Source organism: Armigeres subalbatus, chromosome 2 (genome assembly GCF_024139115.2).
Source record: "Armigeres subalbatus isolate Guangzhou_Male chromosome 2, GZ_Asu_2, whole genome shotgun sequence".
Taxonomy (NCBI): Eukaryota; Metazoa; Arthropoda; class Insecta; order Diptera; family Culicidae; genus Armigeres; species Armigeres subalbatus.
Window position 1 is genome coordinate 395,252,392 of NC_085140.1, and position 18,549 is coordinate 395,270,940.

Sequence of the window (18,549 nt, forward strand, 5' to 3'; positions counted from 1 at the left end):
TAAACGCAATTTTTCGATTTCAAATTTTATTTTATGATATCATACTTGATACACAGTATAAGAAAAGTCCAACCCCGTACTGCTTTCCGTTTTTAATTAAATCGCTTCTAGAATTTTTGAGAAGAGTTTTAAAAAAATTTCCGTATGCTTCCCCATGCAATATTTTTCTAATATCATCCTTCGACTTCTTCTTCTTCATGCAACCTTTAATCGCCAATACTCTCGCATGTTCTCGCTTTTTTATTTTACGAATTCGGCGAGTTTAGTTGCGGCGCGACTAAAGAAATTTAAAAACCGGTTTGATCATCCCTATGTCGAAAGTGACAGTTCTTGACAGCTAGGCGGCGTTACCAACCAAAAAGCTAAAAAAGTTTCAAATCGGTGTGCGTGATGCCGAATCAAACTCGCGAAGTGACATTTTTTCATTCATCTCTTTACTCTGAGTGCTGCACTACACACTCCTTTCGGTTGCGCGATTTCGGGGGAAGGAAAAAAGTGTTATCACCGTGAGCGAAATTCCGTCGGAAAAAATAGTGCGATCGTTCTGGAACTAGTTCAAAAACGAAACCCCAACAGGTGAGATTGTATCGGTGGTGTTTTTGGATGCGGGGGTGTGTTTTTTCCGGAGGAAAAAGATAATTTTCTGGTGCGATTACGACGGATTTCTGGTGTTAGAAAAAAGAAGAAGAAAACAGCGGATCTGTCTTGCGAAGGCGAGAACCTTTTTTCTCATCGAGGATTTTTCGTGTGTATTTTGCAGAACACAGCACATAACAAAACATGGCTGCCAGTACGAGCGGTGATAAAGCGGCGGATGATTCACTTTACCCGATCGCGGTGCTTATCGATGAGCTCAAGAACGAGGATATTCAGGTTAGTGAACCGGGGTCGAGGAAATTTCTTTGGGAAGGAAGTTCGGCACTATGCGACCTGAAGAGAGGTCGCCGCTGCACGGGTCAAGGTGCTTCCGAGAAAGAGTGCTTGTAGTCGGATGCTTAGCATTTTATTTATATCATCAACAGTAGAGGGAGGGTGTTATCTGTTGAAACGAGAGACATTGATTTCTCTTAAAAACTTTCGATTGAGTTAATTGATTCGCAACATGCAATTTATTCTGCGTTCGTTGTTTTATAGATATACCTACGTTTGAAAAGTTTTCACGTATAGCAAATTATGGAATTAACAGGTTTTGTTCCTTTATTCGTCAGGGGTTCATTCTTCGGTATAACTTTTTGATATGGAACCACAAGATAATTTAATATAGAAAGTAGGTTTAGACCCAATTGCCGCATAATTACTAAGGATTTTTTCTGACAAATGGAGGGTTTCACATCAATCATGTATCCTAAGTACCTCTAGAGGTACATAGGGCCAACGAAAAGGTTTCCATCTTGATTTGGGCCCAGGTCAGATTCCTGTCGACTTACTTTTTAAATACATATTTTTGCCTTTCTCGTACAACTAAGTTGTACCGAAAGGCTATCATTTCACTCCGAAAACGAACTTTTTATAGAAGCCTCTGAGACCCATAGTATTATATTCCAATCGACTCAGCTCGACGGGCTGAGCACATGTCTGTCTGTCCGTGTGTATGTATGTGTGTATTAGAGTGGGACGCAGTTGTATGGAAAAACGCAAACTTCGTCCGATCAAGTGAGATCAAGGTTTTCCTGAACCGTTTTGGGACCCCAATCAACTGTGCAAAATATGGGCTCGATTGGTTGCAACCTCGCATGCCGCATCGCGTTTTAAATTTACATGGGGATTAGTATGGGAAAACGTACTTTTCTACATTTTTGCTCTTAGCGGCTTCAATTTATCATCAATCACGTGACTCAATACGTTAGCATATAGTCTGGAAGATGCGGAAAGACTTTGCCGAAGAAGGTACGTAGCTGGAAGGTCTACAAAAATTGTTATTACGTTTCGGAAATTGATTGTTTAAACCATATGCAAGAAATCAATGTTTCTGCCAGCACTACCGGACAACCTATGGTTATCGAAGAGCAAAACCCATCTTGCTTCTTGTTGAATTTTTTTCTTTGTGAAATAATTCCGGATAGCTCCCATTAGCTCTAAAGCCCTATAAGATCAATTATTTTGAAATAAAACTCAGTTAAATTATTGCTCTACGTAGTATGGCAGTGCTGGCAGAATAAACGATTTTTTGCATATGGTTTGAACACTCAAGGCTCGAAGCGTTATAACTTTTTTCGTGGACGTTCCAGCAACGTGCCTTCTTCAGCAAAGTTATTCGGCATCCTTTGGTTTATACTTTAACGCAATGTGCCACTTGGTTTAACATGAACTGAAACCTCTAGTAGTAGAAATGCAAAAATATACGTTCTCCCATACTAATTTCCATACAAACTTGCCACTTGGTTTAACATGAACTGAAACCTCTAGTAGTAGAAATGCAAAAATATACGTTCTCCCATACTAATTTCCATACAAACTTCAAACGCGATGCGGAAAGCGAGGAAGCAACCAATCGGTCCCAAATTCTGCACAGTTGTTCGGGACCCAGAATGGCTTCGAAAAACCATTGATTTGAAAAAATGACCATAACGCCCCACTCTAGTGTGTATGTGTGTGCGTATGTGTGTGCACAAAAGCTATAAAAAACATTAGACAACTTTTCGTACAGTAATCCTTAACCGATTTTCTCGCAACAAGTTTTATTCGACAGGGGACAAAGCCTTGTTGATGACTATTGAATTTTATAACGATCGGTCATTGCGTTTAAAAGTTATTAAGAAAATGGTACATCGGACCATATAAACTCCATATAAGGTTGGTGTCTTAACTAAAGGCGAGAAAGGCACCACCAACGCTAGGTGGATTAATCTGGGTTTTTTTATTGAGTCTGCGCCGCCACGCCGCCACTGCGTCTGCCACTGCTGTGATGTTCTGCATAATTCCAGTCCAGTGCTTGCAGATTTTGTCGCCGACCTTCGTAATGAGTGGCCAACCCACCTCTATTTACGCTCTCGAATTTCCATTTAAATAGGTTTTTGATGGGATCGTCGATGGATTTTTATTTGAATGAGCTTAGCTTTAATTAGATATCCATATATTGCCGGCGTAGCGTAGCACCAACTTAGAATTCGGAAGTCGGGACTTCTGAACCGAACTTTCATCCAAAGTTTTGTCTGTCAAACTAATTGTTTAAAAAAGTTTCCTGCATCTGGAGAAAAATCCAGCTTCGGTATGAAAAGCGTTCTAACTTTGTTCCGGATAGACAATATTTCTTAAACTTGCAAAAGCAGCGCTAGCTTGATTCGTGCGCCTATGTCGATCTTGGTTCCACTGTTCGACGCTAACTGGCTGTCGTAATGTTGGATGGGTTCTTCGTGTTGGTATTTAACGATTTTGGGTCTAATTGACGGCGATATTGGGACCCGCCATAGAGGTGCGTTCGGCTAGGTTGTTCAGCTTACTCTACATATAAGAATTCAGAGCATCGTTGCGTTAGTAGAGCAATATTAACAGCCAAATCAAAGTTGTTTAAATGCTCTATAGTAATAGGGGAGGATGGAGCAAGATCGCCACCCAGAGCAAGAAAAGCAGCCCTATTTTTTACTGTTGCCTTTTTGTCTCTAAATAACCCCGCACACTGTTAAACTATAGTCCAATAAAAGACTTGACACTAAAAAAATATTATAAAAATTGAATGAATCTGAAATACAGATAAATTAGCAAAAGTTGGTGAAAACTTGGATTTTTTCATAAGAAATCAGCATTACAAAAGAAAGTTTCTAAAAACATAAACATTTTTTAATGAAAATCTTGACCAACTACACATATTATATGTCTTCAAAGAATATTTTAGGGACTGTTGGTACTAACCGCCCTTCTGGTAACAATACCGTGACGGCGGAGCGCTCGTTGACAGGCCTGTCAGGATAACAGCAAATAATTAGACCGTGACGATTGGTGTGTCATGCACTTTATAAGTAATTCTAAAAGTGAATTTATTGTGCTTGCAACAGTTGATAATTCTAAGGTGGAGATAATTTGATAACTACTTTAAACTATATTGATAAAATTAAAATTAAACTATTTCTTACAACTAGTTACATGCTAAAATTGTTAGTTGTAATTGTAATTTTTATTGGGTACGACAACTTTTTAGTTTACACTGTACATTAAGTCAAGGAAGTCAAGTTAGTTACTAAGATTAATTGTTCCTAGCTAAATTATTTCGAGCTTCATGCAAATCGTAAGTTACTTAATTCTATTGTTAAAACTTACCTTAGCCTATTCATGCAGGAAGCATACGGAACTCATTCCGATCGGTAAAACCGTCCTTAAGCTTTCATGCAAACCGATTTATGTGAGTAAAATCGACCGCGTGGAGGACGTCTTTAGCCGAAAACTTTAGGAACAAAATTTTGATAAATCGTCAGCAGTTTCTAGTAACGCGTCGATATAAGTCAGAATCCCGATGGATCCCTTCCGGAGATCCACCAGAACATTTGATCGAACATCGCACACACGCTCGATGAATATCGGTCAGAATGCGCAATGTGCGAACGAATGAACAGTGAAGAATCTATGGTGCAATGTGACGGCTGCCAATTATGGTAGGTGTGATCGGGGCAATATGGGCCGCCTAAGGAAATCGTTCCAAAAAGCGCAGAAAAGCTCATTCAAACGTAGTTGACTTATACTAGGGAGAGTTACTTTTCATATTACGTCGATGAATGATGAAAAAAGTTTTTGAAAATTGGAATGCACTTTTGAAAATGTACTAATTTTAATGTGTGTTCCCGACTATACGTGGCAATATGGTCCACTATCTGGGGCAGTATGGGCCACCCATCCAAAATTTGTTTTTGGGAGAGAAAAGTGTCGTAATATAGATGAATATGATATTCCAACAACAGCTTATAGTATTACATACAAAATGAGATTAATAAGCCGCACAACAGCGGACTGAACCGATTTGCTACTCTTCACCGCTTGCACAGACACATTTCAATTGATCTATGGTCATTTTTTCTGTTCCGATCGCAGTAATGCGGTGTTGTAATTTATCCGTAATGAATCTAACATCCTTGATAATATATAATCCTTGATAATATTCTTGTATTCGGTTACTAAAATTTGAACTTGTTCGCATATTAAGGTCTAATATCTTGCTCTGTGCAGGTATGCCCATATTGCCCCATAGAGAGTGGTTTTGTAAGAAAAAAGTCCGCCTGTGAAACAGCTCGCTCAAGCACCCATTGCTGCTAACCCATCGAAATAGTTGCCAGCCGGGTAACATTCCACAAGCAGGAATTTCGGAAACAGGTCTGAAACATATCGAGGATACTAATAGTAATGGTATCTTCAATAGAATTGCCGCCACAATACCAGTGGTACAATCGATTCCAACGCATGAGCAGGTGTATAACTAGGCCAACGTAGTACCACAACTAGCTTCGACCGACATGCCGCCTTCAATAGTCGCCTCGCCTCTAACGCTGGTGCACACATCAGCCTCGCTCCCTCGCAGTTAGCTGCTAGACAAGTCATGCCCTTCTTTTCTGGCAATCCAGCCGATTGGCCAGTGTTCATATGTAAATCTCGGGTACTTATTCAAAAGGACGTATGTGATTTTGTAAACAAAGATTCAAACGCCGATTTGTCGAATCTGATAGCACTCCCACGCAAACCATCACCACAGACAGGTAGAGGAAGCCTTCGGCTACCTGTTGGTGGTGTTGGTTTGCGGGGGAGTGCCATCAGATTGGACAAACCGACGTTTGAATCTTTGTTTACAAAATCACATACGTCCTTTTGAATAAGTACCCGAGAAATAGTTTTATAAACGCTACACTAGCTTGTGGGTACTCTTATGCCGTCTTCAGCGAAGCCTTAAAGGCGTAGCATACGAGGCAGTTCAAAGCCGATTACTTCTACCCGAATCGATTCCTCATATAATGGTAACTCCATCTACTTTATGGTAGACCGGAGTTGCTAATTGACGCCATACTGGAAAAAGTGCGATCAGCTCCATCGCCGAAAGTAGACAAATTCTAAACTATCATTGACTTTGGGATGTCCGTACAGAGCCTATGCGATCATTTAGAAGTTGCTAGACAAATCGCACACCTGTTAAACCCCTCTTTTCTCGCAGAACTTGTCGCCAAATTACCACCCCATCTACAATGAATCATTGGCATTGGCTGATTTTCTACCCGCCGCTGTCACATCCAGGCGCTATCGTATATCCGCAAAATAGCCAGCATGAGTTAACCACCTGAAGTTTGTATGGCGAAAGACATCTAACGCGGGTTTTATTAACCGTAGGAACTTTTCACGGAAAACTATTTGGTACCGGTTATGCAAGAAGTTGTCCGCTACTACGCCAACTAAATATTTTTTCTATTAAGGTGCTTATTTTTGAGATATTAAACATTAGATGCCTTTCGCCATACTGATTTCCGAAAGTTAACTCCTAGTGTGCCGCTGCAAGCACGCTCAAAGCAGGCGATTCATTGGAATGGGGTTCTTATCTGCAGGGATTTCCTGAAGTGAACCTTAAAACCTTTAGTCCAGCGTAGTGAGAACAGTGAGTATAGTGACAGTTTACAACACCATCAGTGGAAGGTCTAGTGCTTGCGTGGTCAAGTCGAAAGGAAATGTGAATGCCCTCTGAGTAGTGATATGAAGTATAGTGTTGAAATGATTCCTTCTACAAAGCGGGAGGAAGTTAAGTTGTGTCCAGTTTGTAAGGGCGCTGGTCACCGTGTCCAGGATTGTCGCAGCTTCAAGTCTCTTTCCATCGACGACCGATGGAAGCGTATCCAACCAAGCGGTCTTTTTCAGAAACTGTTTGAGCTCACATGGCCGAAGAAGACCGTGGTACACAACTTGTGGTGCCACTCCTGTCGAAGGAAGAACGACGAGCTTAACAAATATTGGAGGATACAACTGTTAGTGTTCGAATCGGTAACCATTTTGAGACAGGTCTTCTATGGAAGTTTGACCATATAGAACTCCCTGATAGTTTTAATGCGGCTCTCAAGCACCAAACGCAATACACCGGAACGGCGACGGAAACGGCAATCTATCTTTGATGTTTTATTTTTGATGTTTTTCTTATTGAAAAACAATGAGCGGGGCAAGAAGGCCACCCTGCCGGGGCAAAAAGGACACACATCGAAAAAAGATGTAATAAAGTAGTTTATCAAATATAGCGTATGCTTTTCATTCAGATAAAGTATGTAAATAAAAATACACGTTCTTATGAACTTAACAATGTTATTATTATTTATTATTTATTTAATCAGACTAAGGCCGAAGTGGCCTGTGCGGTATATAAGAGTCTTCTCCATTCGGCTCGGTCCATGGCTACACGTCGCCAACCACGCAGTCTACGGAGGGTCCGCAAGTCATCTTCCACCTGATCGATCCACCTTGCCCGCTGCGCACCTCGCCTTCTTGTGCCCGTCGGATGGTTGTCGAGAACTATTTTCACCGGGTTACTGTCCGACATTCTGGCTACGTGCCCGGCCCATCGCAGTCGTCCGATTTTCGCGGTGTGAACGATGGATGGTTCTCCCAACAGCTGATGCAATTCGTGGTTCATTCGCCTCCTCCACGTACCGTCCGCCATCTGCACCCCACCATAGATGGTACGCAGCACTTTCCTTTCGAAAACTCCAAGTGCGCGTTGGTCCTCCACGAGCATCGTCCAGGTCTCGTGTCCGTAGAGGACTACCGGTCTAATTAGCGTTTTGTAGATTGTCAGTTTGGTACGGCGGCGAACTCTATTCGATCGGAGCGTCTTGCGGAGTCCAAAGTACGTACGATTTCCAGCCACTATGCGTCTCCGAATTTCTCTGCTGGTGCCATTTTCGGCAGTCACCAGTGAGCCCAAGTACACAAATTCTTCTACCACCTCGATTTCGTCACCACCGATGCAAACTCGCGGTGGGTGGCTCACATTGTCTTCTCTTGAACCTCTTCCTATCATGTACTTCGTCTTTGACGTGTTGCTGACTAGTCCGATCCGCTTAGCTTCCCTCTTCAGTCTGATGTAGGCTTCCTCCATCTTCTCAAAGTTACGTGCCATAATATCTATGTCGTCGGCGAAACCAAATAGCTGGACGGACTTATTGAAAATTGTACCACTCGTGTTAATCCCTGCTCTTCGTATTAGCCCTTCCAAAGCGATGTTGAATAGCAAACACGAAAGACCATCACCTTGCCGTAACCCTCTGCGGGTTTCGAAGGGACTCGAGAATGCCCCTGAAACTCGAACTACGCACATCACTCGATCCATCGTCGCTTTGATCAATCGTGTCAGTTTATCCGGAAAACCGTGTTCGTGCATTAGCTGCCATAGCTGGTCCCGATCGATTGTATCATATGCGGCTTTGAAGTCGATGAATAGATGATGTGTGGGCACGTTGTATTCGCGGCATTTCTGCAGTACTTGGCGAATGGCGAACACCTGGTCTGTGGTGGAGCGTTCGCCCATAAAACCCGCCTGGTACTGCCCCACGAACTCCCTTGCAGTTGGTGCTAGTCGACGGCATAAAATTTGGGAGAGTACCTTGTAGGCGGCGTTCAGCAATGTGATTGCGCGGTAGTTGCTACAATCCAGCTTATCGCCCTTTTTGTAGATGGGACACACGACACCTTCCATCCACTCCTGCGGCAAAACTTCCTCCTCCCAAATCTTGGTAATGACCCAGTGCAGCGCTCTCACCACCAGTGCCTCACCACCGTGTTTAAAAAGCTCTCCTGGTAGTTGGTCAACCCCAGGGGCTTTGTTGTTCTTCAGCCGGCCAATCTCCTCCTGGACTTCCTGGAGATCCGGAGCCGGTAGAATTATGTCCTGCGCGCGTTCTCCCAGGTCCATCGCCATACCGCCATCTTCGTCTGCCACATCGCCATTCAGGTGTTCTTCGTAGTGTTGCCGCCATCTTTGGATCACTTCACGCTCCTTCGTAAGAAGGTTCCCGTTTATGTCCTTACACATATCAGGCTGTGGTACGTGGCCCTTACGTGAACGGTTTAACTTCTCATAGAACTTTCGTGTGTTATTAGCGCGGTACAGTTGCTCCGTTTCTTCACGGTCTCGATCTTCCTGCTGGCGCTTTTTCCTCCGGAAAATCGAGTTTTGTCTGTTCCGCGCCTGTTTATATCGTGCCTCGTTCGCCCTCGTGCGGTGTTGCAGCAATCTCGCCCATGCTGCATTCTTCTCTTCCACTAACTGCTCACATTCGCCGTCATACCAGTCGTTTCTCTGATCCGGGGGCACCGTGCCAAGTGCAGCGGTTGCGGTGCTACCAATGGCGGATCGAATATCTCTCCAGCCATCTTCAAGAGACGCTGCGCCTAGCTGCTCTTCCGTTGGAAGTGCCACTTCCAGCTGCTGCGCGTATTCTTGGGCTAGTCTACCATCTTGTAGCCGCCCAATGTTAAGCCGCGGCGTCCGACTTCGACGCGTGTTGTACACCGTCGAGAGTTTTGAGCGCAGGCCTACTGCAACGAGGTAGTGGTCGGATTCAATATTCGCACTGCGGTAAGTGCGGACGTTCGTGATGTCGGAGAAGAATTTACCGTCGATTAGAACGTGGTCGATTTGGTTTTCCGTTTCTTGGTTAGGTGATCTCCATGTGGCCTTGTGGATATTTTTGCGGGGAAAGAAGGTGCTTCGGACTACCATTCCGCGGGAGGCTGCGAAGTTTATGCATCGTTGGCCGTTGTCATTCGATACGGTGTGCAGACTATCCGGTCCGATGACCGGTCTATACATTTCCTCCCTTCCTACCTGTGCGTTCATGTCACTGATGACGATTTTAACGTCCCGCAGTGGGCATCCATCGTATGTCTGCTCCAGCTGTGCGTAGAACGCTTCTTTCTCATCATCGGATCTCCACGGAGTGCACGTTGATGATGCTATAGTTGAAGAAACGGCCTTTTATCCTCAGCTTGCACATCCTTGCGTTGATTGGCTGCCACCAAATCACGCGTTGGCGCATCTTACCCAGCACTATGAAGCCGGTTCCCAGCTCGTTGGTGGTGCCACAGCTTTGGTAGAAGGTAGCCGCTCGATGCCCGCTTTTCCACACTTTCTGTCCTGTCCAGCAGATCTCCTGCAGCGCCACGACGTCGAAGTTGCGGGGATGTAATTCATCGTAGATCATCCTGTCGCAACCTGCGAAACCTAGCGACTTGCAATTCCATGTTCCAAGCTTCCAATCGTGATCCTGTATTCGTCGCCTAGGTCTTTGCCGATTATATCGAGTCGCATTATCTCTTATATTGTTCGTAATGATTGGTTTTCTAGGCGGCTTATTGGGCCAGCGCAAACCTCCTGTCTCGTCGGAGGGCCGTCGTGTCAGGGCTGTTTAGCGTCCCACCTAACACCAGGACTTGGGCTTGTGCGCTTTGAGCGGCACACGGTCGCTTTGGTGGGGCCTACTTGCGGATACATGCAGCTTTTTATAGAGGTTTAACAGGGCCCACTGTCAAACCCCACCACATCCTAGGCAAGCCCCACAACTCGCAGATGGCCTGGGGAGGGATCGTCAAGCCCTTGTACATAGTCCCTGCTGCCCGCAATGTTATAGGATTTTATTTCATGAAAATACATACAAAACGATCCAATGAATAATACAAGTTTAAATCAAACACGACGGGCACTTATTCTGTGTGCATGTATGAAACCACAGACCACATTGTCCACACTTACTCCAACCTGTCCCGTTTTCAGACAAACTGAAAACCATTCCACAGTTGTCGCACAGTGTATCTTGTAATGAGGTTTGCTCACCAACTTTTGACTTTCGCGTATATTTCGGAGTAACTCTAGATCTGCGTTTCGACTTCTGTCATTCGAAGCACGAAATCCTTTGAGACTTCGCCGGTAGGGGCTTGAAGTCAATTCTGTTGCTTTTTCACGCCTTGACTTCTTACGAATTTTCTCGACGGTTACCTTTGGTAACGGAAGGATATCTTCAGGAGTGACATCAAACGCACTCCCTGCGAATGACACGTTGGCAGCTGCCTTGCTAGAGCAAGGCATAGGTTCATCGACATAGACCCCATCGAATTTCTGAAAAATCGGTTGGTCAGATTCGTCGAATCCGAGGAAGAAGCCCTCGTCGTCATCTTCGATATGAAGTTCCAACGATGGGTATGTATGAATTGGATTGGTAGATGGTATTGATGGCTCGGCAGATTGATCGACATGCTCAGGATGCGGCAGTATTGTAAGAGCGTCATCTTCAGCGGGTTGGTCCATGGCTTCCGGAACATCAGTTACGTCGGACGGTGCGAAATCGGCCGCAGTGAAAATGAACTGATTAAAGGGTACAATTCCTGTAGCTTTGAATCCACTCTGTGCCACAGAAGCTGTTGCGGTCTTCAAGTAGGCTTCTCCGAACAAGGCACTCACATCATTGACTGTGACAACCTTTCCTGGATTCCGCCTGAGGAAAGCTTCGATTGCTTTCGAAAAGCTCGAGGGGAGCCATGAAACTGCATACGATGGCTGCAATGAGGAGGCAAACTAACCACCGTCACGTGGTTTTGCTGGGCTTTCTCGAGGAAGGCTATGTTTTTGGTATGCGTGACGTGCCCATGTAGAATCAGCAACACTCGAGCTGCAGCAGTCGGCCGGCTGTGTTCCAAAAAGTGATCGAACCACGTATTGAAATCGGTAATTGTTAGCCAACCACTACCGTTGCAACTGAATAGAGTTTCCGGCGGGGCACCAGTCTTTAGGGACTCCGTGAGGCGTGCTCGCGGTAATATAAGCATAGGAGGTATGTAGTACCCCGTTGCTGACATACATACACAAGCTGTGGTCAAGACACCTCTCTCAGCGGAAGTCAGGCAACCCACCTGTCGTCTTCCTTTCAGCGCCAGCACTTTTGATTTTTTGGTTTGCACCTATAAAAATGTTTGTGATAAGGTCAATTTAAATTTCAACAACTTCCGGTTTACTTACGGTCACAGCTGATGTTTCATCAACATTGTACGTTCGGCTCGCTGGGAAATCTTTAGCTTTCTTGACAGTCTGAAGATAAGCGAAAAAATTCGATACCGCCACTCGGTTGAATCCTGCAGCGCGGGCCGCGGATGTTGCCTCAGGAATACGCAGGCACAGTTCAGGGTGGCGATGACGGAAACCATGTAACCAATCTTCACCGGCCAATTGGGACTCGGTGTTGAACGGATGTTTAATATTGTTCTTCACCGCCAGCTGGAACGCCAAGCTTCTGAAGTCGCGAGTTGTCAGTCCAAAGAGTCGTTGCTCCATGTTTAGTATATGCTGAACGAGCTCGTCCTCCTGCTGCGGATTAAACACTGGATGAAAGCGACCCAAGTCGCAAGTATCAATCTGTCGATCCGGATGTTTCAAATAGTTGATCAGCGTTCGACGAGGAACACCGTGCTGGGTAGCCGCTCGCTTCACCGGAATTCCGAATTCGGTTACCGCTTTTATGGCCGCGGTCATGCTGGCGGATGACCATTGTTTCCGCGTCGAAATTCGCTTATACTTACGAACCATTATCGACCAGTCACTTTAAAATCGTAACAATAACAACAGTTTGACAATTGTGTTCAAGGTTATGTTCAATCCGAAGTGCGATTCATAGAGTGACCCTTTTGCCCCTGGCAGAGGTGTCCTTTTTGCCCCGGATTGTCAATAGTACATTTAAATGCATATTTTCGCAAAAAAAGACACTACAAACAGTAGTGTTGTGTTAGAAATATTTGTAATTATTGTAAACTTGGTTCCTACTTCGATTAACTCTAGCTAAATGTAAAATGCCTTTCGAAAATCCTTATTTTCTGTGATGTGATTATTATAATTTTTACCTAGGTCTAAGAAGCAAAAATTGTTACAGCAATATTTTGCAAAATTTTGGACATTCAATACAAAATATGATGAATATTACAATATAAGACTGCGAAGAAGGTTCAGAAGTCATTGACCATGCTAAATTGTCCTGTTTTACAGGGAAATCAAAGGGTGTCCTTACCCCTTTTTGCCCCGGGTTCCCCGACAACATTCTTTGGCTACCAAAAAATTATAGTTCGATATTTGAGCGCTATAGATGCCAATATTTGAGCTATGGCAGTTTTATTGCTTCCATGAGCCAAGAATTGACATTAATTGTTGGGACAATTGGTCGGGGTTCAGCCAAATCACACCAAGCGCCAACGAAAAATTGCCGATTTTTCTGCTCAAACTTTCGTTTAACAGATTTAATAGATCGCAAATCGCATGGAATATCCCTCAACCCCAGAACTGAGGATATCCTACTGCAAATGTATGCTTAAATTGATATGAAACTATTTCCGTACTCCTTGTACGAACAAAATATTACAAGTCAGTCGAAAAGCCGCTTGGTGCGGTTTGGCTGAACCCCGACCAATTATTTCCCGTGTAACTAATGAAAGTCCTTTTTTTCTAAAGAACTCAGATCCTTCATATACCAAACAAAAGATTGGGAAGACCATAAATGTGGGTATTTAATAAAACCTTATTCACAAATTGAAGAATAAATGCTTTCATTACATTTTGAATCTTCAGGAATTTTTCTCTCCTACTAAATAAATTACAAAAACCAAGAAATCCATTCATGTCTTCCTTCCGTTTTTATTTCAGCTACGCCTAAACTCGATCAAGAAGCTATCCACCATCGCCCTGGCCTTGGGTGAGGAGCGTACCCGCACCGAGCTGATTCCATTCCTGACCGAAACCATCTACGACGAAGATGAAGTGCTGCTGGCGCTGGCAGAGCAGTTGGGCAACTTCACCGCCTTGGTGGGAGGTCCCGAGTACGCCATGTATTTGATTCCTCCGCTGGAGTCATTGTCGACCGTAGAGGAAACCGTCGTCCGCGACAAGGCAGTCGAATCGCTGCGAATTGTGGCGGCTCAGCACAGTGCCCAGGATTTGGAAGTGCACGTTGTACCAACCCTACAGCGTTTGGTTTCGGGAGATTGGTTCACATCTCGCACTTCCGCTTGTGGACTGTTCTCGGTGTGCTACCCAAGAGTGTCGGCTGCAGTCAAAGCTGAACTGAGGAATAACTTCCGTCAGCTTTGCCAGGATGAAACTCCGATGGTTCGACGAGCTGCCGCTGGAAAGCTCGGTGAATTTGCCAAGGTCGTCGAATTGGAATATCTGGAGTCGGATTTGATCCCGATGTTTGTGCAGATGGCCCAGGACGATCAGGATTCAGTCCGACTGTTAGCGGTTGAGGCTTGTGTCAGCATTGCCCAGCTGTTACCTCAGAATGATGTAGAACATGTAAGTTGCATTTTGATGGACGGGTGATTATAAAGAATTACATTGATTATTTTATTTTAGAGCGTTATGCCAACTCTGCGACAGTGTGTCAACGATTCTTCGTGGCGGGTGCGATATATGGTTGCAGAAAAGTTTACAGGCTTACAGAAGGCTGTTGGTCCGGAAATAACCAAAACTGACTTGGTTCCGGCATTCCAATACCTACTGAAGGACTCTGAAGCTGAAGTTCGGGCCTCAGCTGCAACTAAGGTGACCGAGTTCTGTTCAAATCTTGAGAAGAGCAGTCAAGAGCAAATCATAATGAGTTCGATTCTGCCGTACGTTAAAGAACTGGTGGCCGATCCGAACCAACACGTAAAATCGGCACTTGCTTCGGTTATTATGGGTCTCAGTCCGATACTGGGCCGTAACAACACCATTGAGCATTTGCTGCAGCTCTTTCTGCTTCAGCTGAAGGACGAATGGCCAGAGGTGCGGTTGAATATTATTTCCACCTTGGACTGTATCAATGACGTTATTGGAATTCAACAATTGTCTCAATCGCTGCTACCGGCCATTGTTGAGCTGGCCGAAGACACCAAATGGCGCGTACGCTTGGCAATTATTGAGTACATGCCGTTGTTGGCTGGGCAGCTGGGACAGGAATATTTCAATCAGAAACTGCGAGATCTCTGCTTCAACTGGCTAAATGACCATGTATACGCCATCCGCGAGGCTGCCACGCTGAACATGAAGAAGATTGTACAGACTTTCGGAACGCAATGGGCAGAAACAAATATCATCAATCAGATTTTGGTCATGTACAAAAACAGCAACTATCTGCACAGTGAGTATATTTTTTTTGTGATGTTGGCGTTAGTTTTCTGGGGTATCTGGATTATATTCGAAAGATTCTTTATAGTTTATTTCGTGTCGGTTTATTGCCAATGATTTGAATCCAATGAGATTCGCTGATTTTCATACAAAATGGTCATGTTTGAGGACCAAAATCTCAATTTCTAGCGATTAGATTGAGGACATATTTGGCATTCCAGCCTATAATTGACTTAAATTTGGAGCTCCGTACAAGTAAAGTGGCTTTATAATTATTTCCAACTGAAAAATGCCTTTTCAATAAACATGCATACAAAAAATGATTATTTATTGAAAATTTTAGGCTGGGATACCAAACATGTCCTCATTATAATTGCTAGAAATCGAGATTTTGGTCCTCGAACATGATCATTTTGCGAATCAGCGAATGCCTTATAATTATTTCCGGGGTGTATTATTAGAACGTTACTGTGTTGTAGGCCCGAAAAGCATTTTACCAGATAATTAACGCTGAACTTCGCTGTTTTATAATGCGCTAAGTTGTAGTGAATTTTTTGTTTCATCAACAACATCGGTTTGATTTTTGTTCTCAAATTTACCCAGCAATTGAAAAATTAGATCTGGAAGTTTTTCATACAATTTTGACTTGAAGATGGTTTATGATTTGAGAAAAAATTATGAAAAATAATCTGAAAAACTACGCCAACTCTTTAAAAAAATTGAAACGAATTATTAGCTAAATTGTTTGTAATTTCAGCATGCAATATTTTTTCGTTTTTTCTATTTTATGAACCATATTCAGGGTAAATCGGAAGAAATGTTTGAAACTCTTAGGGCCAATTTCTTCACCTCCGCTTAACTCTTAAGCGATGCTTACCCATACGATTAAACCTAGTTTAAGCACTAAGCGGAGGTGAAGAAATTGGCCCTTAAAAATTCAAAATCTTCACCTTTAAAAACGGTTTGCAGTGCAGGGTGTGGCTTTTTCATATGCTGTATGTAGTAAAGTGTGACGTACCTACTGCTAATTATTTTTAACTAAACTTATATTTTAGAAGAGTTTCATCCTATCCTTTCCATTGGCTATCCAGCCACATGGCTATCCAGTTGTACCACAGACAAACAGACGTTTGATCACTATCGCCATCTGGTTCGTGATTTACTCACATTAGTGAAAACAACAGATGTCGTTGGTGTTTATACAACGCGACGATAGATTTGAAAAGAGAATGTTCAATGTGTCTGTTTGTCTGTGGTTGTACTGTTAATATAAAATCAATGCCAATATTTCAAAACTTATCTGCTTCTATAAACAAAGATTCAAACGTCGATTTGACGAATCTGATAGCACTCCTACGCAAAACAACACCAGCAACAGGTAGTCGAACCATTCACCTACGTATTGATGGTGCTGGTTTACGTGGAGGTGTTATCAGATTCATCAAATTGACGTCGTTTTGAAAATATGGTATTGAAATATGTTTATTTCCCATTTTTCAGGAATGACTTGTCTATTTTGTATCAACGCCCTGGCTGATGTCGTCGGAGCCGATATTATCAAGCGACTATTCCTGCCCACGATCAAGGTTCTGTCGACGGATCCGGTTGCCAATGTGCGCTTCAATGTCGCCAAAACGCTACAGAAGTTGTCTCCATTCCTGGACCAGGCCGCTATCGACGAGCATGTTAAACCGATCCTAGAAAAGCTAAACACCGACACGGACGTCGATGTAAAGTATTTCGCCTCTGAGGCAATGGTTGGAATTGCTGGTGAGTATTGTTGACTTATCGGCACGGCTTCCTCATCATCTTATCTTGGTTTTATTTTCTCTTTTCAGCCGCCTAAATTGTGTATCCAGGATAAATTTTGTATGCATTGTTAATGTGTAAGTTAGAAGGAAATAAATCCATTACTAATTCAGCGATATACCTACAACAAACTACTTATCCGATTAGACGCAAGCAGCACGATTCAATTCTATTTATTTCCTTATGCTTCATGAAAATAAAGATAGCTTCATAACTGAGAAAAAGCAGGAAAGATATGTAATTAGGAAAACATCATTGAAAGTGAAAAAAAACAACAATTTAATAAATTGGAAGTCCGGACAGATTTGTATAAAAATGACATTTCGTAATTTCAAATTTATCTGAAAATACAATAGAATTTTCTTTTCGCGAATAGGAATACACCCCTTTTTCAATGAGAGCTTAGTTAGTTCTGCCGAAATAAAAGGGGAAAGCTGTTATCAGACAAAACGCATTTTTGGAATCATCATTAATTTACTTAGTACTTGGTATTTCCTATTTTGCGGGTTAAGTTTTTTTTTATAAATGCAGATAAAAATCACAAATTTTCGAAAAGTGAATAAATACAAAAGATCATATGACATACACAAAGGAGAACCGGAAATATATCCAGTTACATTAAATAAGCTTAAGTTTACAATTTAATGGTGACAACACCTAACGTATAAGAAGATAATAATTTAACAAACAATAAAAGCCCAACTGAAAAAAATGCATTTCATTTCTTTTCCTATTTTTCACATCTTGTCGACCAGCCGTGGAAAGTTTCTCTAATCTGTTATGCAGCGATTGAGATTGATCATAGATTGAGAGGTCTGTTCATGACAGGGGTGTCGTCTGTTGCAGAAACGGCAACGAAACGAAGAAACGGTACCACCTCAAATGAGGACTGCTTGGGTAGCGAGTGACCAGTAGTCACACCTTTAACCCTTTCAGGACGACTTTTTTTACGGAGATTTAACGTACGTATTTGGTTTTTTTACTGGAACCTGCCAAAACTAGTTAGTATAGATACATATAACTAAATGAGCTTCGAAATTTTTTTTTTGGGTTTCCTAGGCCATCCAAACCGTTCTGAAATACTTATCCTTGATGTACACTGGAGTCGGTTTTTAAGCGGGGGATGCGTTACGCGTAAATCCCAAAAAACGCGTAAAAAACTTTAGGAAAAATCGATTTTTTGTGGTTTTCACGTGTTTCCTAAACTTAAAAAAAAAACGCGTAAAAAACCTTTGGAAAAATCCGCGTAAAAAAATCGCGTAAATCCCAAAAACCGCGTTAAAAACGACTTTTAATCAAAAATTGATTTTTCGCGATTTTCACGCGTAACCAAAGGTCTATCGACATGTATCAAATATGGTGCATGCTCCTTGTGGTATATAGAATAGAATGCGTACAAAGCATAACTTCTCGGCCACGCCAGAGGTGAACCAGCCAAGAGTTGAAAGCCTCTTTTATAATAAAAAACTTCTTGTCCATCCAAGAAATACCTGGAGTAAGGCCTTTGGCTTTTGATCTACACGCGTAACCAAAGGTCTGTCGACCTGTTTCAAATTCGGGGCATGCTCCTTGTGCTACATATAATAGGATGTGTACAAAGCATAACTTCTTGGCTTTCCAAGAATCATTCACCAACAACTTTCTTTGCAACT

General features: G+C 42.9%; 1 protein-coding gene across 1 annotated transcript; it reads left to right on the forward strand.

The window, feature by feature from the left end:
* The first annotated feature begins 411 nt into the window (after window positions 1-411).
* LOC134213216 (serine/threonine-protein phosphatase PP2A 65 kDa regulatory subunit) lies at window positions 412-17,613 on the forward strand. Its single transcript, XM_062691959.1, has 6 exons — window positions 412-576; window positions 761-873; window positions 13,628-14,275; window positions 14,336-15,101; window positions 16,589-16,858; window positions 16,927-17,613. The coding sequence occupies exons 2-6, from the start codon at window positions 781-783 to the stop codon at window positions 16,932-16,934; spliced, it is 1,785 nt and encodes a 594-aa protein (XP_062547943.1). The 5' UTR covers window positions 412-576; window positions 761-780; the 3' UTR covers window positions 16,935-17,613.
* Window positions 17,614-18,549: the final 936 nt, after the last annotated feature.

Excerpts from the sequence above, each read along its gene's own strand:
- LOC134213216 (XM_062691959.1), top strand. The coding sequence starts at position 781 with ATGGCTGCCAGTACGAGCGGTGATAAAGCGGCGGATGATTCACTTTAC. Across the intron at positions 874-13,627 it reads TCAAGAACGAGGATATTCAG|CTACGCCTAAACTCGATCAA; the intron begins GTTAGTGAACCG and ends TTTTTATTTCAG. Across the intron at positions 14,276-14,335 it reads CTCAGAATGATGTAGAACAT|AGCGTTATGCCAACTCTGCG; the intron begins GTAAGTTGCATT and ends ATTTTATTTTAG.